At 35.6% G+C, this 23,774-nt stretch overlaps 1 protein-coding gene and 1 pseudogene across 7 annotated transcripts; one reads left to right on the plus strand and one right to left on the minus strand.

The window, feature by feature from the left end:
* Nucleotides 1-223: 223 nt before the first annotated feature.
* Nucleotides 224-4,469, plus strand: LOC123924255 (protein IQ-DOMAIN 14-like). Of its 7 annotated transcripts, none has more exons than XM_045977091.1 (7): nucleotides 224-658; nucleotides 1,263-1,309; nucleotides 1,437-1,525; nucleotides 2,086-2,502; nucleotides 2,731-2,955; nucleotides 3,120-3,251; nucleotides 3,517-4,469. In XM_045977091.1, exons 3-7 carry the CDS (start codon nucleotides 1,460-1,462, stop codon nucleotides 4,285-4,287), a joined length of 1,611 nt encoding a protein of 536 aa, XP_045833047.1. In that variant the 5' UTR covers nucleotides 224-658; nucleotides 1,263-1,309; nucleotides 1,437-1,459; the 3' UTR covers nucleotides 4,288-4,469. The 7 variants fall into 7 exon arrangements, with proteins under 7 accessions (XP_045833047.1, XP_045833045.1, XP_045833044.1 ...); XM_045977088.1 differs by having other exon boundaries at nucleotides 247-658; nucleotides 2,083-2,502; XM_045977094.1 differs by having other exon boundaries at nucleotides 653-973.
* A 583-nt stretch (nucleotides 4,470-5,052) lies between these two features.
* LOC123924257 lies at nucleotides 5,053-12,162 on the minus strand (annotated as a pseudogene).
* Nucleotides 12,163-23,774: the final 11,612 nt, after the last annotated feature.

Genomic DNA, 23,774 nt, shown 5'->3' on the forward strand with positions numbered 1-23,774 from the left:
ATTTATTGATCCAATGATTAAAAACAAGTTTATGTTCAAAAAAAAAAAGTTGTTTTTTTTTTGTCAAGTAGCCTAGTGGGTAAAAATTCCATCTTAAAGTTAAATAAATGAAATATCTTGAATTCAAACCCGAGCTGCTGCACAAATGCGATGTACCTACCGACCGAATTAAAATGGCTTTTACTTGCGCATATTAGACTGTGGAGATAATTTAATGTAAATTCTTTTATTTAATGTAGGTGTCCACATAGTCTTCCCATTGAAGTAAAGTTGGTTGAAACATTGAGTGAGAAAGTGGCCAACCATACCATACCACACCCTTCTTTAATTTTTTCTCTTTCTCTCATCATAATCATCATTGAACCAAAAATAATTACAAACTAAATTATACTATAAGTCCCACAATACAAAGAAAATTATAATCTCCATTAAAAGGTGAAAGGTTGCTACCACAAAAAAAGTAACTTCAGGAATTGGATTCTTAGAGAGAGAGAGAGAGAGAGAGACAGAGAGAGATTATGTGGTGCTGGAAAGGAGAAGGAGACTAGAAAAAGAACTATAGAGAGAGAGTTTCATCTTTTTTGTTCTGTCTTTGTGCCTTTGACAGCACTTTTAGGAGTTCTTGTGTAACTTTGGAAGCTCTGTGACAACTAACAAGGTATCTTATCTATGATATCTTAAGTGTTTTTTAAGGTTGTGTTAAGTTTGTTAATTATTGTATTATGGTTATGAATCATGTTGTGTTGGCATGGACAAGTGTGAATTATTATGAATTTAAGTATGTTTATCAACTTACTTAACAATAACTGACTTTACCTTGGGATCCTTTTAATTTAATAATTCCATACAACCTGTCAGAAGATTATGAATCATTATTAAGTATTGTTTTTATAACTGTTGGAAAATTATTCATTTTCTCTCTCACATCTTCATAATAACTAAGCCCTTCTTCTCTTTCAAGTTTCAATATCATGTAAGATTTTCTTTCTTGACAATTTTCCTTTGTTTGTGGAACAAAATTTATCTTAGATTTGTTTGCATTTTTGTCTTAGAGAATTTTCATTTCACTCTTATATCTTAAATTATGCTCTATATATTCTTATTTGATCATGTGATCTCCTCTATGATTGGTATTTTCTGTCAAAACAATTAAGCATCAAATTCAATTAAGCATAAAGAGTGTTTTTTTAGGTGAATGAAGTTTTTTTTTTCATTTCATTTGTGATTTAGTTATAATTTAACTATTTTTTGGCCTTCAACAGCCTGAAAATAATATAGTGATGCTGCCTACTTGCCGGCGATTGTTCTGGTGAGCTTAGTTTAGTCTCTTGTTGTATATCCTTGTGTGTGCGCGCGCGTGTGTTAATATTTATATAAAGTCTTGTATTGTTATTGCAGAATATGGAATTCACACAATCTTGATTTTAACTTTACAGGAAGAAAGAGTAATGCTACTGAGATGGGAAAGAAAGGGAGTTGGTTTTCAGCAATCAAGAGGGTTTTCACACACCACTCCAAGGGGAAGGTAATTTATGCTACTGCCTTCTTACATTTAAGGATTCGACACATATCCCACGAGGACGTTGTTTGAATCTCACTACTGATGTGTTGTGGATTTCATTAGTGAGTACTGAGTAATATGTAAATACTTCTGTAAACGCTTTCTCAGCTTTGAGACTTTCTTCGACATTGTTGAGCTTTTGAGACTCAATTCTCCTGAACTTTTTTTGACAAAAAAATGAAACAAATTTAATGACAACGGACTGTAACGCACATACCTGTGGTAATATTAACAAATTTCTTCAATACGAAGTATGTCTTGGAATTGAGAGTTGGGCCTAACTCAACCCTATAAAACTGGCTTGTAAACTGAGGATTGCCTCTACTTTATAAACACATATTCAGTGCATCTCACAACCAATGTGAGACTTCTTAATAGTATGAACATTCCCAAAGTTTCTACAGTATCAAACTTATGGTTGATGGGAATTTTAATTTTTATGTATATTGAGGTTTTGCATCTTAAATTGTTTCGTTTCTTCAGATTGATCTGTCTTAATCTAACTATGTTTAAGAATATAGCAGGATTCAGCAGATAACAAAAGTACAAAAGAGAAGAAGAAAGGTCTAGGAAAACTAAAGCATGGGGAGACCAATTCTTTCATCCCTATCTTCAGAGAGCCAAGCAGCATCGAAAAGATATTTGGCGACTTCGAAAGAGAGCAACAAGTACTTACAATTAGGCCTACCACACCTCCCGAGAGACCGAAAACGCCACCTTATGTTCCTCCTAGAGTTGCTTCTCCTAGGCCTCCTTCTCCAAAGCCTCCTTCTCCAAGGGCTCCAACTCCTAAAGCTGCTTCTCCCCGAGTTACCTCTCCGAAAGCTACGTCCTCCCGGAATGTTCCTCAACATAAGGAGGTTCGCTACAGACCAGAACCGACTTTACAAAACCAGAATTCCTCGGCTACTAAGATCCAGGCTGCTTACAGAGGTTATATGGTAAGCTTTTATATTTTCTTGTGAATTTCATTTATAGAATTTAGCCTTTTTGAGGTATTCTCCATAGAGACATATTAGAGAATTAAAATAGAAACTAGAAAATGAAAAGTAAAGTATTTGGTTCCTAACTTAGGAAAATGCTCCAAGATCCATTAATTTTGCAAACTTTTTTATCTATCATGAAACAAAGTACTATCATAATTGTAATATGTGGTATTTGCAATACAGGGCCGGAAGAGTTTTAGAGCTCTGAAGGGTTTGGTAAGACTTCAAGGAGTGGTAAGAGGACAGAATGTGAAGAGACAGACAGTTAGTGCCATGAAGCACATGCAGCTGTTAGTGCGAGTTCAATCTCAGATTCAATCTCGACGAATTCAGATGTTGGAAAACCAGGCACGATATCAAGCTGAGTTCAAGAATGATAAGGACGCTGGAAGTACCTTTGGCAAACTCGTAAGTGATCATACATTCATACTCTTCTTTATGGCATCCATCATGTTTAGATATAAAGTAACTTTTTATACTTTTATTCATAAATATGCACATGCTTGTATTTTCAACTGTCGTTATATAAATCGGACTAATTTATTTTGATATAATTTGGAACTTTGGTATAGTCTGAGGGAGGTAACGGTGAAGATTGGGATGATAGCTTACTGACAAAAGAGGAAGTAGATGCAAGGTTGCAGAAGAAGGTCGAAGCAATCATCAAAAGAGAGAGAGCAATGGCATTTGCATATTCGCATCAGGTACCAACCAACAAAGCCTAGACTTTATGTATTATCTTATGGCTTAAATACACTTCTGGTCCCTCTATTTTTACCGAAACGTCACAAGTTTAAGGATTTTTTGTTTATTTTTTATGACGTGTCATATTCATTAATGATTTTAAAGTATTTTATGATAAGATCACTATTTGTTATGTCCCGTGAACTTAGCTCAGTTGGCAGGGACATTGCATTTTATATCATTTTATATCACTATTTGTTATAACTTGGTTGACTATGCCGACAGTTGTGGAAGGCGACTCCAAAATCAACTCAAACACAGGCGACAGATATGCGAGCAAGTGGATTCCCATGGTGGTGGAACTGGTTGGAAAGACAACTACCCGCAGCAGCAAATCCACAAGAAAAACAAGTCCTAAAGAATTTTCAACTCACACCACCAAGACCGTATTCAGAACAAAAGACAAGTCCAAGACCTGGCTCAAGCTCTCAAAGGCCTTTTGCCTTTGATAACATGGATACACCAACTCCAAAATCAACAAGATCAACTATATTTCCATCTTCAAAACCATCTAGAACTCCTCCATTTAGAACTCCACAAGGAAACAGTTCAAGCATGATGTCAAAACATTCAAGGCCAAGAGCAGTTGGATCCAATTCACCTTTCGACGTTCCTCTGAAGGACGATGATAGTCTCATGAGCTGTCCACCGTTTTCGGTTCCAAACTACATGACTCCAACTGTTTCTGCTAAGGCGAAAGTACGCGCTAATAGTAATCCAAGAGAAAGATTCGGCGGTGGTAGTAGTGGTTGTACAACTCCAACTCCCAGCAATGATTCGAGGAGAAGTTCATTCCCTTTGTCACAAGGTATAGGTTCATTCAAATGGAATAAAGGGTCATTGTTCTCTAGCAATAAGGATCCTCGTGGCTCTCAGTCCTCTAATAGGACACCAGATAAATATCAGTCACTTGAATCGATAGGAAATGTGAGTGTTGATTCGACGGTATCGTTGCCAGCTAGAGTTGGAAGAAAGCCTTTTACAAGATTTGTGTGATTTAATTCTTTTTTAACCATTTTTATTTTTGTCTAATATGTTTGGTGGTGTTTTTGTCAGTTGTATTATGATTATGATTGAGTGTATTGATGGTGATGATAGTTTGACAGAAGTATACTCCATTGTAAACTAATAAAAAAAACATAATAGGAAATAATGGTTTGATAACTTTTGATTTGAAACTTTGTTTTTTGAGCTTAATGTGTTCCTATAAAGTTCATTTTCTTTATATTCACAAAAAAGAAGTTAATTTTCTTGGTCCATCTACTAATCTCCTTGATGTGCTCTTAGAAATATGTGATTTCAATCTTATGAACAAGTATTTTACATATTCTTGATAAGATAACAATATAAACAACTCATAATATTGCAGGAGTGGCTCTATGCTTTAGATGGTTGTTCTCCGCCCCTTGTGTTTGTTCAGATGTATCTCATATCTCATCGGAACCTAGATTACGATAGTGTATTTTGCTTGTTTTGAGCAACACGGGAAAAGAAAACAATGTCTATTATGGGATGGTTCACAATTTTAGAAACGTAATTTTCAATTTTAGACATTGTTTAGTTTCGCATCAGTAGGAGAATCATGAGAAACATCTGCTACAGTGTAAACAACTTAAGAAAACATAATTTTCTCGATAAAAATAAATTTCAAGTTCTAGAATCCAAAACATGTTTCTAGAACTTGAATGTGTAAAACCTTGAATTTTCATATAAATATTGGAGGTGCCGTTTCCTAACATTTTGTTTTTACATTTGCAACCCTCTTTAAGGCTTTCATGAATTTACTCCTATAAGAAAGTACATTTTCTTTTTGTTCGAATGTAAGGATGTTAGTAGGGCGGATGGTGGCACAAAGTATTTTCTCACTCCCGCCCCGCCATTTAGATTGTCCCATATCTCCTTCCCCGTTCTCAATCATGGGGAGCTTTTCCTCTCCGCATCCATCTCCAAGACACAACTTGCTATTACAAAAAGGCTAAATATTTGTTACATTATAAATTAGACCAAAAAACTTAAATTAACTCAAGGCTCAAAAGTTGTGTAAGAACCAAGTGTCAAAATTCATTGCAGAACAAAATTATGATTGGTACCATTTTCTAAGCTGTTGAGGTTTTTTCTCACCATCATTTCCTTGGGAACCCTTTTGTGAGAACTTGGATTTATATTGTTCTATAAGCATGTCAAGCTTATCTACAATGTTCTTCTCTATTGAATCTTTATTCTTCTTTGCCCTTTTCCTAGAAACCTTTTCCCCAGTTTGTTCTTGGTTTTGCATCTTCCTCTTTCCATATACCGCGCCATCTTTCTTTCCTGCTATTTTCCTATTATTATTATTGTCAATGGAAGTATTTTTACCTTCGTGTAATTTAGCACTGTGATTCTGGCCATCTTGGTTATTCTTTAACTTCCTCACTGAAGCTTTTGGACTTTCTTTCGATGATGACACGTCAGTGTTTGTACTCTGGTTGCCTTTCTGTCTTTTGGATTTGTCTCCATGAGGAGATTTTCCATTTGCCACTTTACTGCCTTGTTCATTATTTGAATTCAATCCCAAGTCTTTTGCTGGTTTGTCGTGCTCTAGAGATTTTCATTTTATGTTGGCTCCACGTGTGTAAACTCCTGCATTGTCGGATTTATCATTTTCATTTATGTTGTCATCACGAGGAGCCTGCTGCTGATATTGTAGCTTTGCATTATGTAGTTTCAATGTTTGAACATTATCAAGAGCAAACTCCACAATTGGCCGGTGTTCAGGACCAAAAGTTTCTGTGGTAAAAAATAAAATAAAATCAGATTACACAACAAAAAAAAAACACAGTGCACCACGCATAGAAATGCTAGCAATACACTTTTTTGAACATGCTTCTCAGGACACATTTTATGATCGATTCATATTTTTTAGAAGAGATCAAGTTACAAGGCAAGTTGACTATTTTAAAAATTAACTAATAACGAAGCTAGTATTTTCACAATTGAGAAATTGATGTTATTGTTACCAGGATTATTGTTAAGAACTCTCAAAGCAACAAGAGCGTGTTGATGCTCTGAAAATTCAAGAAAGGCGACTCCACGAGAATACTGTTTTTCTTGAGTAGCCTTTCCTTTCCTTCCATCCTTCAAAATCTTTATCTGCAAAGTACATTTGTATCATAAAAAACGTAACATAAATCCTAAAGCTATACAGAAACAATAATTGTCAACTTCAAGTCATATATTTAACCAACCTGTCGAATTACAGGTTTTTGCTTGGTAGCTCTAGAGATGACTGCATCAATGCAAAGCTTCTTTAGTTGTTTTTCAGTCATGGACTTCGGTAAGTTGTAGATAACAAGTCTAGTTTTTGAAACATGGAAATTTGGAGATTGAAGCTTCGTCTTCTTTTTCCTTTCCAAACTATGGTTTTTTCACAAAATAGCAATGTAAGATCACTAAAATCAGCTACACAAATTACACGCATGAAAGTAAAGTAACTTCTTGCTGGGTGTCATTGGAAGGAAAGGGTAATGATAACGACCATATCGGTTATCATTACCCTTTCCTTCCAATCACACCCAGCAAGAAGTTACTTTGTTTTCATGCTTGGAGAAATTTTTGGCTCCAGACGAACTAAAACAAGAAAACATGTGGTAAGATTGCTATGATGTTTATTCATAAAAAAAGAAAAGATTGCTTTGATGTTTTTGAAATGGATTTCATAGTAGACTGCCATTCACACTTTAGGAAATATTGTTGCTTTAATTTTTTTTTTCTTTAAAAAATTAATTAGGAGTGTCCTAAATGCAAGCAAAACAGAGAAGCTGAGCAGAAATTAGAGTTGTGGAAATTGCCAAATATTCTGGTTTGTAGCTTTAATCGATTCTCTTTTGACAACAAGGTCAAAAAGGCAAGCAAAATTGACACTCGTGTGAAATTTCCCATTGACAATCTCGATTTGACTAAGTATTTGCAAAATAACGATGGAAGTTCCTATACCTATAACCTTTATGCAATTAGCAGCCATTTGGTTCTGTAGATGGTGGGCATCACATTACACATGCTAAGGTACGTTCATAACATGCAGTGATAATGATATTTGATTTTTCATGCTTTGTGTGGGCATGCCAAATTTTTCATTTACCCAGCTTTTTCACTCGCATCAATGGATCTTATTTTTTGTTTGTTGATCTATGCACATAATGGTCTGTGCAAGAATCACTTGTGTTAAAATTTATATTTTGTTAGCTTTTCAAGCGACCGAGTTTTAGAGCCCCTTGTTATTTTTCTCAACAACTACCTGAGCTAAAAGGAAAAGAAAATTAAGGAGAGGAAAACTAGTCTTTTTATTTTCCTCCAGCAGGCAAGGACCAAATAATCCCAATATTAAGTGAATTACTAATAAGAAAGGTGAACCGATTGAACTGTCCCCCACATGCAGCACAGACAAGCCATAGCTAGCCATTATAATTAAAACCAGTGCAGTACTTAGCAAGTTAAAATTATAAAATACTCACTCTTTGCGTTTTGCCATATCACTGGCCGAAACCCCTTCAGCAGCTGGAGTCCCGGCAAGAATGAGTCACTCCTATTACATTTTAAAAGAATACAAATGTTACTACTATTGCATATCAGCTACCATAGCCTGCAACACAAGAGGTACAGAGAAGAAGATACACCTTTGCCAAGTAAAGATTGTGGTGGTCATGAACCTCATTTTTTTCATTCTCCAGTTCCTTTTCATGAGCTGATTTCTTGTCCAGAGCCTTAAAAACTTTTAATGGTCTGCCCTTCACTAAAATACCCATCCCAGAAGCAGCATTGGCAGTTGAAATTGCATTATCAGCTGCTTCCACAGCTTTAAACTTAAGAAAACCAGTCCCTCGTGGACGCCTGCATTTAGTAAAAGGGGAGTATAAATAATTAAAGACGAAGTAATCTGTGAAACAGACACAACGAAAAAGAGTTCTAGCCTTCTAGAAGACATACTTGGTCAATTGGTGGAGAACAGGAGCAAAATATTCTACTACTCCAAATGCAGAAAACCGTTGCTTCACTTCTTCAGTATCGCATTCAAAGGGAATATTGCTTATAAAAACTGTCCTTTGCAAATCATCTTCTGTTTAGGATTAGATAACCTGCTGGAAATCTCGGACTTAGAAATAGCAGAAACCTTGTCAGACTCTTTAGATGCTTTACTATCTGCGCCCTTAACAGCTTCATTGGATTTTGGGTCCTTATTTTCTTCAGAACATGTAGCATCATTATTTGCAGAAACATCTTTGGCAGAGGAGGATGCAATCAAGTTGTTAAGAACCTTTCTTGCAATGTCTGCTTCCTTGTCAAAATCATCTTCAGAAGGAACATCTTCCTCCACAACATCACTATCATCTCCATGATCAGATTGTTCGTCACTATGCTCAACACCAACCTCAGTAGTAGTACTATCATCTTCATCTGTCATCTTCTGTTGTCCTAAAGAAATCATAAAGGATGGCTTATTTAAATATTTTGAAACAAAGTTAAGAAGGAGGAACTGTAGTCCTGAGCAATAGTGAAAAAGCCTATAAACAACTAACATGTATAGCATCATTTGTATCACTAGTAAATATCTTTTTTGGAACAACCCAGTCAACAGCTATGAGACGACTCCCAAACTTTGATCCATTGAGTTCTTTAATGGCCTGAAACAGCAGCAGGAAACTTATATACAAGTTATTTTAGAATACAAACGGTATGTAAAGTAAAACCTTTGAAACAGTTCATACATTTTCAGCATCTTGCTTGCAGGTGAATTTTACAAATGCAAAACCCTTTGAAAGACTGCCAAAGCAAATGAGGGGGAAAAAGCTTAAGAAAACATATGTTTAATATTTATCAAAACACTTTATGTCAGAAAAAGAAAAGGAATATATACCCTGTGTCGGACTTCTGTATGCGTACGTCCCATACAGGACCCGCAGATGAAAATGCATCTCTTATTTCATTTTCTCTGGCCTGTATCCATATTTTGTCAAGTAAATAGGAAACAAGGTCGACAAACAAAACATTATTTAATGTTCTGTAACTCTACAGATCAAACCTTGAAAGGAAGGTTTCTGACAATAAGTTTCCATTTCTGAGTCTTGGCGCCCTAGCCCACATACAACAACAAAAATGTTAACAAAATAAAATTTCAAATATATTTTCTAGAAGAAAATGAACACATTTGATATAATATCGTGAACTCAAATTTTATGAAAGCTAATTTTTTTTTATCAAATGCAAAGCAAAAATATTCATTTAATTAATATAGATCGGTAAAGCCTCTCTAATCGGCTAGCAGTTATTATCCCTCTACATAAAAGATTCTATCTGGTGTGTGATGATACTATCCTCTGATGTGTTCAATGACAAGCACTTTACCTCACCGCCAAGTTGTCGTGCCCAAACAGTTCCCCCTCCTATCTCTTTTTTATGCAATTTTGCAACGGAAGCACAAGCTGATTTTACACTTGTATATAGTACAGCTGAAGCATCTGAAGTACAGCCATCTTGCAGCAGACCTGGGAAAAAATTCATAATGACCTTAACTATCATGAGCAGTAAAACAATCTTTATAAACATAATACATGATTCAATCTTGTTGATCTAAACCCTAACCGGAAAACCATGTCATTAGAAATTTTAGTAAAAGAACGAACTCCGGTGTCCTCATCAGCATACTCAACATGATCGGTCATATGGGATACAATACTACAAAGTGTTTAATTATAAAGGGGAAAGGCCGAAGGACTAAGCATTAAAAATTTAAAACAAGTAAGATTGACAAATTCCAAAGCACTTAGAAAAGCTACATTAGAACTTGCTTCATACATTAACCATGAGAGCTTGTTATAGTTATTAAACAAGTAAAAAGAATCTACTTTTTACATCTAACATTAACATATCAGACCAAGAAATAAACATAAAACATATCTTGTCTGTAATCTGAAAAGATAAAATCAGTAGTTACCATGTTGCTGAAGATCATTTCTTGAAAGGGGATACGTGATAGAACACACTGCCAATATCTCTGGCTTGGTGGTGAACATCTTCAGCCATAGCAGAATTTATGAGACCACCAAATATAACAGTCCTAGCAACCCTGCCAAAAGAAGAAAAAATAGAACAAGGAACAACATTTTAGAAATGTGATATACATCCATGATTAAGAAAAGAAACATCCATAATGTAAGTATCAGATCATCTCATTATCTCTTAATCTCAACCAAAACAAAAATCATCTTTCATGGCTGAAGTACAACTATGAAAAGGGAGAAGAGTAAATACTTCTGCTTTTCTGAGCCACCCCCCTCATCTGCTGCGTCATTACAAAGAGCTGATTTTTTTATTTCCACAGGCTTCCTTGAGTTTTTCGGTTTATTCAAAACTTTCCCTTCTAAAAAAATCAAAATATAATATTAAGAAAAGGCAAAAGTATGTATAACATCAAAGCATCACAGCATGCTCTATCTGAAAGAGAATTAGAGGCTAGCATCAATCGACCTTGATCTGGTTTTGATTTTTTTTCACGGGGTGGACGAGGCATTGCGTGCTTCACTGAAATTTTCCGGCCACCAACCAATGAACCATTCTTCAGCTCAATGGCAGTGTTGGCGTCTTTCTCAACAGCACTGAAGATGACAGCAATTAATAAAAACCAGAAAAAGTCATGTTACAAATTATAATTATAATTCTAATATGTGCAAAAGAAAGTACAAAAAAAAAGTCAATCGGCATACTGTGATTTCAGATTAGTTTACCACAAACTACCAAAACAACGTGCAAAGTGAACATCAAAATAAGACTATCCAGATATTGTTGAAGCAAGCACTATAAAACTGACAAATCTATAATAAAGTTCAAAAACTGTCTCCCTCCTCATCACATCAATACTATCTTCTCTTAAGTTTAGTAAACCGACATAGCATGTTGAGGGATATATATTACTGCGATTATACAGCATCCATACGATACATACAATACAATCTTTTTACGTTTACCAATCAGATTACACATTCCAGTGTGGTCAATTGCAGATTGCAAAAAATAGTTGTTTTTTCAATTCTACTACACAACAATGCTATAGCACCGTTATATCTACTATTTGAAAACACTTTGTACTAACTACTAAATAGTGTCACAAAACAATAGCATCTTTTTCAACTTCTGCAACACTATAGTCATTATCGCTATTTAACAACATTCATTCATTCATTCATTCATATACACACTAACTTAGCTGCACTTCAATTGATACATAACCATAGGCAAAGCATATACAAGACAAGATAAAGTAAAGTTGCAAATTGAAAGAGTGCAATGGACTAGGAGCCTAGTTGGATTGGCTCGTTTGAGCTTATTTACTAGCATAAGCACTTGTAAGATTGTTTTGTCGAGCTTATGGAAACAGCTTATGACATGTCCATAAATTGTACTCAACTTATTTACATAACCAAGTAACATTAAACAAGCACAAATGAGTTGAACTGAACTTACAATGTATAATCAAGCATAAATGTCAGGAAAAAAAGTTACTTTTCTTAATAAACTTAGCTTAATCATTAATTAATTAATCCGTAGTTACTTACCCTTTTCTGTAACCATGAAAGAACGTCTAATAGGTCCAACTTCACTAAAAGTTTCTTCATTGCTTTGTTTTTCTTCCCCATCTCTCTCTCTCTCTCTCTCTCTCTCTCTCTCTCTCTCTCTCTCTCTCTCTGTAACACTCACTCATTCAAATTCAAAGGAATGAAGCAGAAGAAGAAAAATAAGAAGAAGAAAGAAAGAAAGGTTTGCAGTGGTTTTGGTGTGATTGAAACCTGATAGCTGATATACAAGGATGGGAAGTTCGAGCAGAGAGACAGAGAAAGGCGAAAGGGCGAATAAACAGCCACTTTCGTCCCTGAAAGTGCCGCGCTGTCATAATAATCTCCGAATCAACATAAAACATTTAAAAGTCTCTGATTCAAACCTCCGTTAGTCAAAACAGTCCCTAACGTTATTTTTCTGTTTGTTTTTTATGATCTGTCCCAAATTTTGACACATTAGACTAATATGTTACAATTTTTTATTCAAATTCACAGCCACCTATGCAAAGATCAAATTGACGGTGAAAATCAAAATTATTCTTTATCTTCTTCCTCCTCTCTCCCTCACAAATCTTCATCAATTCAAGCATCAGTGTAGTACCACGTTCAATAAATTATAAGTACTTACATTCAGCCACTTTCGCGTTTTTTTTTTTTCAAACAAAAACCCAAATTAACCAGTATGAGAGCACTTTTCGCACCCCCTATAGTGAATTTTTTTATTTTATTTTAGAAAGTGAACTCGAATCATTGCTATCATATTTTAATTTGTCACGGGAGTTGGTTGTGACATTATCGACCAATCACACACATTGTCAATATAGCTATAGTGAATTGTTACTTTATTTGATATGATCAAGTTTACATTTATACTTGCAATAGACATGTATCAAGGCTACAAAAGTTGATAAGTTTGACATAAAATAGAAAATTAGGTGGATGAACAGTTCACACTTAAACTTGGGGACTGTGTTTCATTCAAAGTTATTTCATGAGAGATGAGACAAGGGTGAAGAGAACAAAAAAAATTAATTTTTATAAGGTTCGCATCCTAGAAAGCGAACTCAGTTTGCAGTTTGTTATATAAAAAGCAAACTCTTTTTCCCCAATTTTTTTTATTTACACACTCAATTTCCAAGTAGCAAGAGGGATAAATTCGATATATCAGGGGGTGCTCTCTCTATCACTGACCATTGCATTAATCAACATTAAAAAATTCAGAATTTGATCCTTCTTCATCTTGTTTGTCTGACTTCGTTGAAATCAAAGGTTATGTTTTTAATTTTATTTGAGATTTTTGTTTTTTTTCCTTACTTTTTATGTTGATTTAGGATTTCTAACACTTTTTTTTGAGTTTGTTTCATAATTCTCTCATCTCTTGATGCATATTTTCTGAATATAAACACAAAAGGTTTAATTGTTACTCTTTTTTTAAAAATTTCTAACTGAATCAAGTCACTCAATAACCCGTTTAAACCGTAAACTTGAACCCGTAAAATCCTTTTCCATTTTTTGGACGGATTACTTCTTATTTTTACTTGTGTGATTTAGATTGAGTGACAACTTTGAGCACGAATCCGCCATCCTACTACAACATATTTACCGTCAGATACGTAGTTACCAAAACAAACATAAAACCAAAAGACTACATAAAACCGCATATGCACACACAAAACACACACAAATATGAAAGATACTAATAATATTATAAAGGCAAAATTACACTACAGGACTTTTATCTTATTTTTTTGTAACACTTTGTCCTTTATCATTTTTTTGTAACAATTTGGTCTTTTATCTTTTTTTTTTGTAACACTTTGGTTCTTATCTTATTTATTTATAAAAAATAAAGGACAAAAGTGTTACAAATAAAAAAAGATAAGGACCAAACTGTTACAAAAAAGGGACTAAAATGTTACAAATAAAAAAATAAAGGACTAAAGTGTTACAAATAAAAGATAAAGGACCAAAATATTACAAAAAAATAAGATAAATGACCAAAGTATTACAAAAAAACAAGATAAAGGGTCTGTAATATAATTTTGCCAATTATAAATATAAGGGTAAGAACGCACGTTTTCTTTGGAGAAGAAAACATGAGCAAAGATGGCATCAAAGTGCTAAATGAAATCTCTGGCGACATATGCTTGAATGGTAAGCTAAAATCTAGAAAATGATGTAGAAGAAACTAAGGCTATGTTTGGTTGCAGAGAGAAAGTGGGAAGAGAGAAAAAAGTGAGAGAGAAAGTGAGAAGAGAGAAATAAGTGAGAAATAGAGTAAATTTAATAGATTGTTTGGTATGAGAGAAAAATAAGATAAATAGAGAAGAGAGAAGTGTTGATTATATTTTAAAAGACAAAAATACCCTTGAAATAAAAAATGTCACTACTGTTAGATTAATTTACCCTTTTCTTTTCATCGCTTAGTTCCTCGATAATTATTAAATACAACCTACAATTAAATTAAATAATTTAATATAAGTTGTAACACCCAAACCCATTATTTATATATTTCTACCTTAGTGAAATTCTTTTTCAAAATACGCAACGGAAAATCACATTTAATTTATTGAATATCGGTTCGAGTATTACACTCCTCTACCAAAATAATATTAATGTAGTTAATTAGTACAAATACTTGTTTATACAAATGTTAAATCAACTAATGTATTTATTAGCTATACAAAACAACCTAGATAAGGAGACTCTATATACATATAAAACCTCTTTTCCCGTGTCACAATCAGAGCGGAGCTTCACCGACGACTCGACATCGAATACCACAAAATCCTGTAAAATCTGGACCACCAACGGTCCAGCACATAACACATAAAAGAGAGTTAGATAACATACTCAAAATATAAGTGTAAGTAAATGGTACTTAAACACTTCTTCATAAAAACATGCATAATCATACATTATACATATACATCACCATCATTCATGCATATTCATATATCATGCATATACTTCATTTATCACATAATCAATCATCCATAATTATACACCAAACATATAGTTTCACGTCGTCTCGGACAATACCAAAACATCAACACATACATTGTTCAGATTATGGTCATGACGGACCCTGCGTTGTTCATTTTATAGTCATGACGGACTCTGCTCCTCACATACGGATTAACAATCAACATTTAACAAGTATGTGTCAAACATCATTTATCATAAAATGCACACATAATCCCTAATGCAATCTAATGCTTCACATTCATGTTATGTCCTCTAGACACCTCTAATGCATGTGGTACCATCTTCTTTATTAGAGTATCTCACCTCTAATATCCTTCTTTATCGGATAAATATAATCCGATATCCTTCTTTATTGGAATATCCAATATCACATATATTCATGAATGCATGTATGTATTTCATGAATTCACTCACAATCAATAGCATTAAGCTCTTCATTTACTAATGTGGAACACTATCCAACATTACTTCTTTATTAAGATAACACTATACCTTAATATCCTTCTTTGACATTTTAACAAACATCATCAACAATTATATTCCACACATATAATCAACAACTATCATCACAATACAATTAATCATGGTTACAAACACTTAATTGTATGTTAGGATACCTTAAATCCATGTTACAAGTGCCTAATTGCGCTTAAAATAACTATCAAAAAGTTGTAGGTCCAGTACTGTTCGCTAAGCGAAGCAGTAGCGAGCCCTCAGCGAACCTCACCAGAGGACACCTGCTCGTGGCGAACCAGCAGCGAGCAATCAGCGAACCATTCGCTAAGCGAATCTCAGTTCGCTGCAGCGAACTAAGTCAGAGGACTACAGGTACATGGCGAACAGGTAGCGAGCTTGTGGCGAGTCATTCGCCACTCAATTCGCTGAGCGAAGACCTAGCGAAGGCCTCCTGTCAGGACAGTTCAAACCTTGCGATTTCTACACCAAATCACCCAAAAATCCCATTTTTCATGCTATAAATCCCAAAAGAGTTTGTATTCAAGCATAACAACCATAGATAAACACAAAAGGACAGTTCATTTCTCAGATCTACATCATAAACATCGAAAAAGTAGAGATTAAACACTTTTTCATCAAAACTCTCAAGAACACTAAGTTCTTGAGTTTAATCTTTCATACAACTCGTTTTTACCATAATTTTCGTTCATTAATCATGTTAAAAGCATGTTAAGCATATTAAGAACCTTAGGAACGATTTCCATCAAGAAAATCTGTTCTAAGCTAAAACGAAAATGGGGTGGAGGAAGTTCGGGTGAGGAGAAATCGACATTCTCCCCTTCCTCGAGTCACCCACGAATATGAAATCTACTCTCTTACCTGGATTCGAAGAAAACACGACGAAGATCTCGAATCCCTAGCTCTCCCCTTGCCCTAGCTCCTCAAGCTCTCTCTCTTCTCCTCTCAAGAACACAAAAGAAACATGAGAAATGAATTCTCTTCCTCACTATGCCCTTATGGGCGCCCCTCACACACACAAGGCCCATTGGGCCTCAAGCCCAATTGGCTTGGCCCAATAACGCGTTAACTCACTCTACTCGCGCGTTAACTAAAACTCTCGATAAATAACATAAAGTTATTATCTTACTTAAAAACCACATCACCAAATAATTAAACACTTAATTAGTGAATAATAAATTTGGGTCGTTACAACTCTCCCTCACTTAAAAGATTTTCGCCCTCGAAAATTACGCAACTAAAACAACTCCGGATAACTCCTGTATCCGACCCTCCAACGAAACGTTCAAACACTACACATTACCAAGTTTGATAAAATTAGTTTATCCCATCCAACACAATTTTTGTCCATTTATCAACAAGAGATCAAGGACGGCCAGTTCCTCAATTTGTCGATAGATAGTCAACAATCATGATATCGGCATAAACCATTCTTATCAAACCGCTAAAAACGTCAACTTCGCACGAAACATCCATAGACTCACATTCTACGGTACACACAACTCTGCCCCAAAATAGGTACAACCAATCGAACACTCTCCGAAAGATACTTCCACAACTCCATAATTCTCATAAATCTTTGATTCCCTCATGAATCACTTAACTGTGCTACACCACTTATTCATATTCGAATCTTATTCCAACTTATCACTCGATAGTGCCATCTCAACATTCACTTGATGACCACCAATCCAAATCTTCCTCGACACATTCTAGAAATTATCGTTCTAACCGTCAAGTTCCTTTTCTCACATATCTTCAATCATTGAGTTGAATCTCGATACGACTATTCTATTCCCAAGTAATCTCTCAATCAATATTTGCATTCCTTAACGCAAACATTTTCCAATATCACTTCTCCTTAATCCCTTAGCAATTCGCTACTTCCAAATTAGACCACTGCCTAAAATTGGTTCTCCAAACAATCATAACTTCTATCTCGTTGATTCCAAACGACATCTTCAGTTCGCTCACGCTCCACCTATCCATGTTCCCCATCATCTTGCATTGCAACAAGCACACTCTTCTCCGTTTATTCACTCATCGAATTCTTATTCACCAAATCACTACCGTCCCATCATCCATGATGAAACAATTTAAAATCTTTTACTTCATTGTCACCGATTGTGACCATACTACATCAACATCCACGATGCATCTAACAAAACTAGTATCTACCGACTCTTCCATTCCATGAATCCAAATTCCTTAGCAAATACTTACTCACTCTTATCTTGTGGGCACTACTAAATGCTCTCCGACACTTACCTTAGGCATCGTCTTTCAACTCCTTACTATATGTGCTCAAACACGACATCTACTCACATGCGCGATAATCCTTTTCGCAAATTCTCACTTAACACAAGTCACTTCCAACATGACCTCATACTACTCATTCTCAACACGTTCTCCAACGGCTAACTTTCTTATTTCTAATCATTCTAAGACGTTACTACTCACTTGGCTTCATCTCAACCTCCAAGACTCTGAAGGTGTGAAAACACAAGAAGGGGGGGGGTTGAATTGTGTTTTAGCTAAGTTAAAACTTTTTCAAGTTCTTAACTCAACTACGTTCGCAGCGGATAAATAACACAAATAATAACAAGAGAGAGAGAGAGAGAGAGATCACACAAGCAATTTATACTGGTTCCTCTCACAAAACGAGAGTAGTCCAGTCCCCTTACACTTCCAAGGGAGTTCACTATAATCACACAAGATTACACCTGCTCAAGCACACAAGCAAGAGACTTCTCAATAATGCTCAAGCACACAAGCTTAAGACTTCACACTTAAGCACACAAGCTTAAGTTTCTCAAGAATAATAAAGTATATGAAAATATACAAATGCTCTTAGATGAACCTAAAGAGAGCAAATACAAATAGTACAGAGTATTTGACTAAAGTGCAAAAACACTTAACAGAGGTTCAGAGCTTGTATATCACAGAGTTTAGAGTTTGTTCAGCGCACGTTCAAATCTTGATAATTGTGTATTTTGTTGTAGCTGAATCTTCTAGTATATATACCACTAGAAAAGAGTCGTTGCAAAAGGAGCCGTTGGAGTTGATAATCTTTTGTCTTCAAGCAGCCTGTCTTGATGCAGTTTGGTTGTATCCAAAACTAAGAAAGAGTTTCAGGTACTTTGACTACTGCAGAGAAGACTTTCCTTATTCAGCTAACAAAACTGAAGACCCACGTTCTCAAGTTAGGACAGACAGAACAGAGGTAGCTGAACTGATCAGACTTGAAAGGTCCTTTTCTTCATTGGTAGAAGAGTTGACTAGCAAAGGGAATCTTCACAGCTTTCAAAGAGATCTTCAGACTTTGATGAAGCTTAGTAGTCAGTCAAGAAGTTCTGAAGACTTCATCCTCTGAATGTTGTAACTTCTGAAGTCCAACATCTTCTGAGCGCTTGTGAACTTCTGAATTCACATCCTCTGAACTTCACTCAGAGCTTATATGATGCTTATATCTGCGCACTTAAAATAAATTTTTAGTCCATTCAATTGTTAATTAATACTTTGTTATCATCAAAACCTTTATAGATTTAGGGGCAAACATTTTTAAATCAATTTTGTTCCAACAATCTCCCCCTTTTTGATGATGACAAACAACAGTATTAATTGACAATTGTTGTTAAATTAACTTATCATGTTTCTCTTAGGTTTATGAGGTTTGCAAGCTCCCCCTAAGATTGATACTCCTTAAAGTCAAAACTTTAAGTTATATCCATGATATTTTAATTTAGTATAAGATTAAGATAATCTGAAATAAAACAAGTTTCATATCTTTCTTCAGAGTGAGAGGTTTGCAAGCTCTCCCCCTAAGTCTCATAAGGCTAAGTTAAAATTGCACTCTTAACTTATCCTTACTTATGAAATTTATTTTAGTTTCAACTAACTTAGTCTCCGTATTAAAGTACGTAAAACAACTTAAAAGTAACAACTTTTAATTTAACGGATAAAAAGCGAGATAAAAGGATAAAAACGTGGTTTCAGTTTTGAACTTATCACTTATCAATTAATGCGTAACTACTCCCCCTTTTGTCATTATCAAAAAGTAAAAAAAATTTATATAATCAAGACAGTCAAAGAAGAAGAGTGGTTGTTACAAAGGTGAATTAATTTCAAAAACGAAAACCAACGCGCTCAAGGATTGTATAAAAAGTGAAACAAGTTAACATGCCATCTTCACGTAAAAACAAAAATAAACAAGTGAAGCAAGAGAAGGGAGGAATAATGAAAAGATTTAGTTTACGCATCGCTGAGTTTAAGAGAAAGAAGAACGAAGAGAAACGCGAAGACGATGAGAAAGATAAAGAAGACAACAAGAAACCACAAGAGGCGGAGATAATAATCATCTCATCAGATTCTGAAGCTGAAGAGAATGAAGATGATGCTGACTATGTTGAGTTCTTGGCTAGCTATGTTCCAGAAGAGGAACAAGAAGAAGAAGAACAAGAGCAAAACCCAGATCCCATTGAAATTTCATCAGAGGATGCTGAGGAGAAATCTGAGATTTCTTCTGAGTATTATCCATCTGATTAGGATTAGGTTGTCTTTTTCTTTTTCTTTTTACCAATGTACTCAACATGGTTAGAGCATTAATAAAAAATTTTCGTTTTAAAAAGCATCTTGTGTTCTTATGTTCTTATTTATCAAGACAATAAACATAGCACAAGCAAAACAAACAAAACAAATGACAAACCACATAATCAAGAAAAGCAAACATAGCTTAAAAAAAAATTGTTCAGAGGATAAACAGAAAATAAAAAGAAAACTTAAAACAAGTGCAGAGAATCCTAGGGTTTCTTTAGAAAGGCTAAGAGCTGGTCGAATTTGTCATTCAAAGATCCCACGTTGGAAACCAGACCATCCACTTTGGATTCCAAGTTGAGGTGAGCTGTCCTTTGCCTTTCCAAACCTTCTTGCTGCTCCCTCAGAGCTTCTTGAAAGATCTGCAGCTGATCAGCCACAACAGGAGCTTGATCTTGAACTAAAGGCGCTTGTTCTACAACCAAAGGTGCCTTGCCTTTATCAGAGGGTTCACCTTCCTCTGGGTAATCAATCATCAGGACATCATCCTGGTTCAGCACATTCAGTACATCCTCTTCTGTGGCATCCTCATTATGTAGCTCATTTGCCAACTCGGCAACTCTAGCAGCAGCTTCTTCTAACCTTTCAGACTCAGACCTCTGAGCTTCAAGACTCTGAAACAGCTTGGAGTCTATCCAGATGACTTTGAAAGCGTTCAGACGGTGTTCAACAGCAGCAATTGCTTCCAGCTTAGCAAGTTCAAATCCAGCATGATTGAACATGGTTAACCTTTTCAATTCAGCCCTAGCCATACTTTCCCTCATGACGCTTATCACATCCAAGTCTCTTCTTCCAATCACAGCCTTAATTTTCTCAGCAGCACCATCCAAAGCATTGCAAATCCTTGCCTTAATGCTTGAAACTTCCAAGTCCACATCAGAAGGACAAACTAGAAACCTGTCCTTAAGCAAAGATAATCTAACTAAGTCTTCATGAAACTGAGCGGATAGATTACCAAAAGGGTTGGATGATGATGGTGAAGGATTGGGAATGGTAGAGAGGTTGGGTGTTTCATTAGCAGGGTTGTCAATAATAACAACTTCTGCCTCTGAAGGCTTGGGGGCACAAGTATGAATACGCTCAGGAGAAGCATGTTCAGCACTTGAGTTAGGATGGGGTTCAGGGGTTGATTCAGATGATGAGATGTCAGAAGTTGATTCAGGGTAAATATGGTCAGGAGATGGTTCAGGAGATTTGTGTTCAGCTGTTGGTTCAGGAGATTTGTGTGGAGAGGGTTGTTTTGTGGGAGAGATTGGTTTAGTGACAGGAATAGGTGATTTTGGTTCAGATGATGGAATGGTAGGGGTTTCTTTTTGGGGTTGAGGTTGAGGTGATTTAGGTTTGGGAGGTGATGAAGGCTTCTGGGTGAAAGTTTGATTGTTAAGAGGGTCTGGACTAAGATGTTTTTCTAGTTCAGATAGGGGGTTATCAGAGGTTGGAATATCAGAGGTTGGTAAAACAGTTCTGAGAGGTTTGGTGTAACCTATCCCAATCTCATTTTCATTAAAGACATACTTAGTAGACTTACCTTTATCTTTAGAAACAGGAACAGGTCTTCTACGAAGTCTTTCAGCAAGTGTCTCTTCATCAGACTCAGTCTCATCTTCAGACTCAGATTCTTCAGATGAACTGTCATCCTCAACAACAATAGGCTTTTTGGAAGCTCCTTCAGCAGCCTTGTTTGTAGTTTCTTCATGCTTCCTCTTAGTCCTTTGCTCAGCCAAAGATTGTTCAACTTTAACTTTCTTCTGAGCCAGAAGATCTGGCTTGGGTAGATCCTCTTGAGTTCCAGCCTTTCTCTTTTGCTTCCTAGAAGGATTATACAGATTTGCTGGAGCAGGAGGAACCATACTCCTATCAACAACAAAACCTTCTTGTCTGAGCACTTCTAAGTAGTCCTGAATCACATGCTCAGCATCAGCTTCAGATATAACTGGGTAGCCTTCTACATACAGACGATCTTCAAGCCTAACAGAGAACTCTTGTGGGGGAGCAACAGGCTTAGATGCAATCAAACGCATCTTGGACAGAAAACTGGCGTTCAGAATCTCTGGATAAAACTTCTTCTGAACCAATTCTGGGTGGAATTTCCTTAAGTTCTGAACAACATGACCTTGATGCAGAAGGTCTGACAACAACCTAGGATAAACTATAGTAGTTTTCCTCTGAGATTTACTTGCAAAAATGGCTTCACAAATCCTTTCAAAAAAGTAATCTCCAAGATTAACCTTCTTTCCTGTCAGAAGGAAATACAACAGATGACGATGAGTCCAGGAGATTGTATCAGTCCCTCCAACTCTTGGACTGATAGCTGCTAAGATGATCTTGAAAAGAACTCTACATTCATCAGTCAAACCCTTTACTTTCCCTTTTAAGGAGAAGTCTGTGCAAATGAGATGCAGAAGATCATCTCTGTATCTTGTATCCTTTTCAAACACATCTAACTCTATCCCGGAGTTAGGTAGACCAAGAAGAGCATTGAAATGAATAGGCGAGAGTGCCATGTTCATCCCACAGATATTTGACCTAATCTGTACACCTGTATAATCCAGCAAACCCATTTCCTTCCTAGTTTTACCCTTCAGACTAGGATTCCTTTCTATTGCAGCAAGCTCTTCCTTCTTAGCTTCATGCTTATCGAACACCTTTGCTTTCATCCAGAATTTCTTCAACAAATCTGGGTAGATAGGACCGTTAAGCATGTCGAAGTACTTGTCCCAACCTTGAGTGATAAAGTACTTTTTAACTTCAAACCCATTAGCTTGTAGACCGTCGAAATCAACCATCTTCTCTGAAAGAAAAGTGAGTTCAGATTCTGGAAACTCCATCTCGTTCCCAACGATCTGAAGATTTTTGAATATAAACGGTGGAATCCTTTTTGACGAAGAAGACGAAGCACCAGCCATTGTTGGAGATTAGGGTAAGGTTTGGAAAAACTAACGAGAGAGAAAGAAAGTTTGTTGGAGGTTTAGAGAGAATATGAAAGTGTAGGTTGTGAAAGTGAATAGTGTGCAAGTGTATTGTGTAAGTTTTATTTAAATGCACACAGTTAACACGAAAATAGCAAATTTGGGAAGTTACGCTAATTGACAGAAAGTTGAATACCAAAAATCATCATTAACCACCCACTACCTGACACACGTAGACCACGTGCAGAAATTTACTCGGTAACTGCTATTTTAATGGACAACTGTTCAGCAGAGAATACTAAACGTTTCCCACTTAAATAGTTCAGAGCCTCTGAGTTATTTAAAATTCTCTATCAGAGTTAAGTATTTCAGAGCTTGTGTGTCAGATGTTCTGAACCATAAGTTCTGATATACATAACCTCTTACACTTTAATTGCCAAAAAAAAATTTTTTCATTCAGAGATTGAAAACATGTTCAGATGTTTCTTTATAAAATCAAATCTTTCAACAGATAAAGCTTTAGTAAATATATCAGCCCATTGATTTTCAGTATCAACAAACTTAATATCTATAATGCCTCTCTGAACATAATCTCTGATAAAATGGTGTTTAATTTCAATATGTTTGGCTCTAGAGTGTAGAATAGGATTTTTAGATAAATGAATGGCTGCAGTATTATCACAATATAAAGGAATATTGTTACTGCTTACCTGATAATCTTCTAACTGATATTTTAGCCAGAGTAGTTGTGTACAACACTTAGCTGCTGAAATGTATTCTGCTTCTGCTGTAGACAAAGCTATAGTAGTTTGTCTTTTACTAGCCCAGGAGATAAGGTTTTCACCAACAAATTGACAATTGCCACTTGTGGATTTTCTTTCAATTTTATCTCCAGCGTAGTCAGCATCACAGAATCCATTTAGCACATAATCAT

Source organism: Trifolium pratense, linkage group LG4 (genome assembly GCF_020283565.1).
Source record: "Trifolium pratense cultivar HEN17-A07 linkage group LG4, ARS_RC_1.1, whole genome shotgun sequence".
NCBI lineage: Eukaryota > Viridiplantae > Streptophyta > Magnoliopsida > Fabales > Fabaceae > Trifolium > Trifolium pratense.

What these genes read in the sequence shown, in the direction of transcription:
- LOC123924255 (XM_045977089.1), top strand. Translation starts at nt 1,460, where the DNA reads ATGGGAAAGAAAGGGAGTTGGTTTTCAGCAATCAAGAGGGTTTTCACA. An exon ending in CTGCTTACAGAGGTTATATG is followed by an intron (nt 2,503 to 2,730) that starts GTAAGCTTTTAT and finishes TTTGCAATACAG; the next exon opens with GGCCGGAAGAGTTTTAGAGC. An exon ending in CATTTGCATATTCGCATCAG is followed by an intron (nt 3,252 to 3,516) that starts GTACCAACCAAC and finishes CTATGCCGACAG; the next exon opens with TTGTGGAAGGCGACTCCAAA.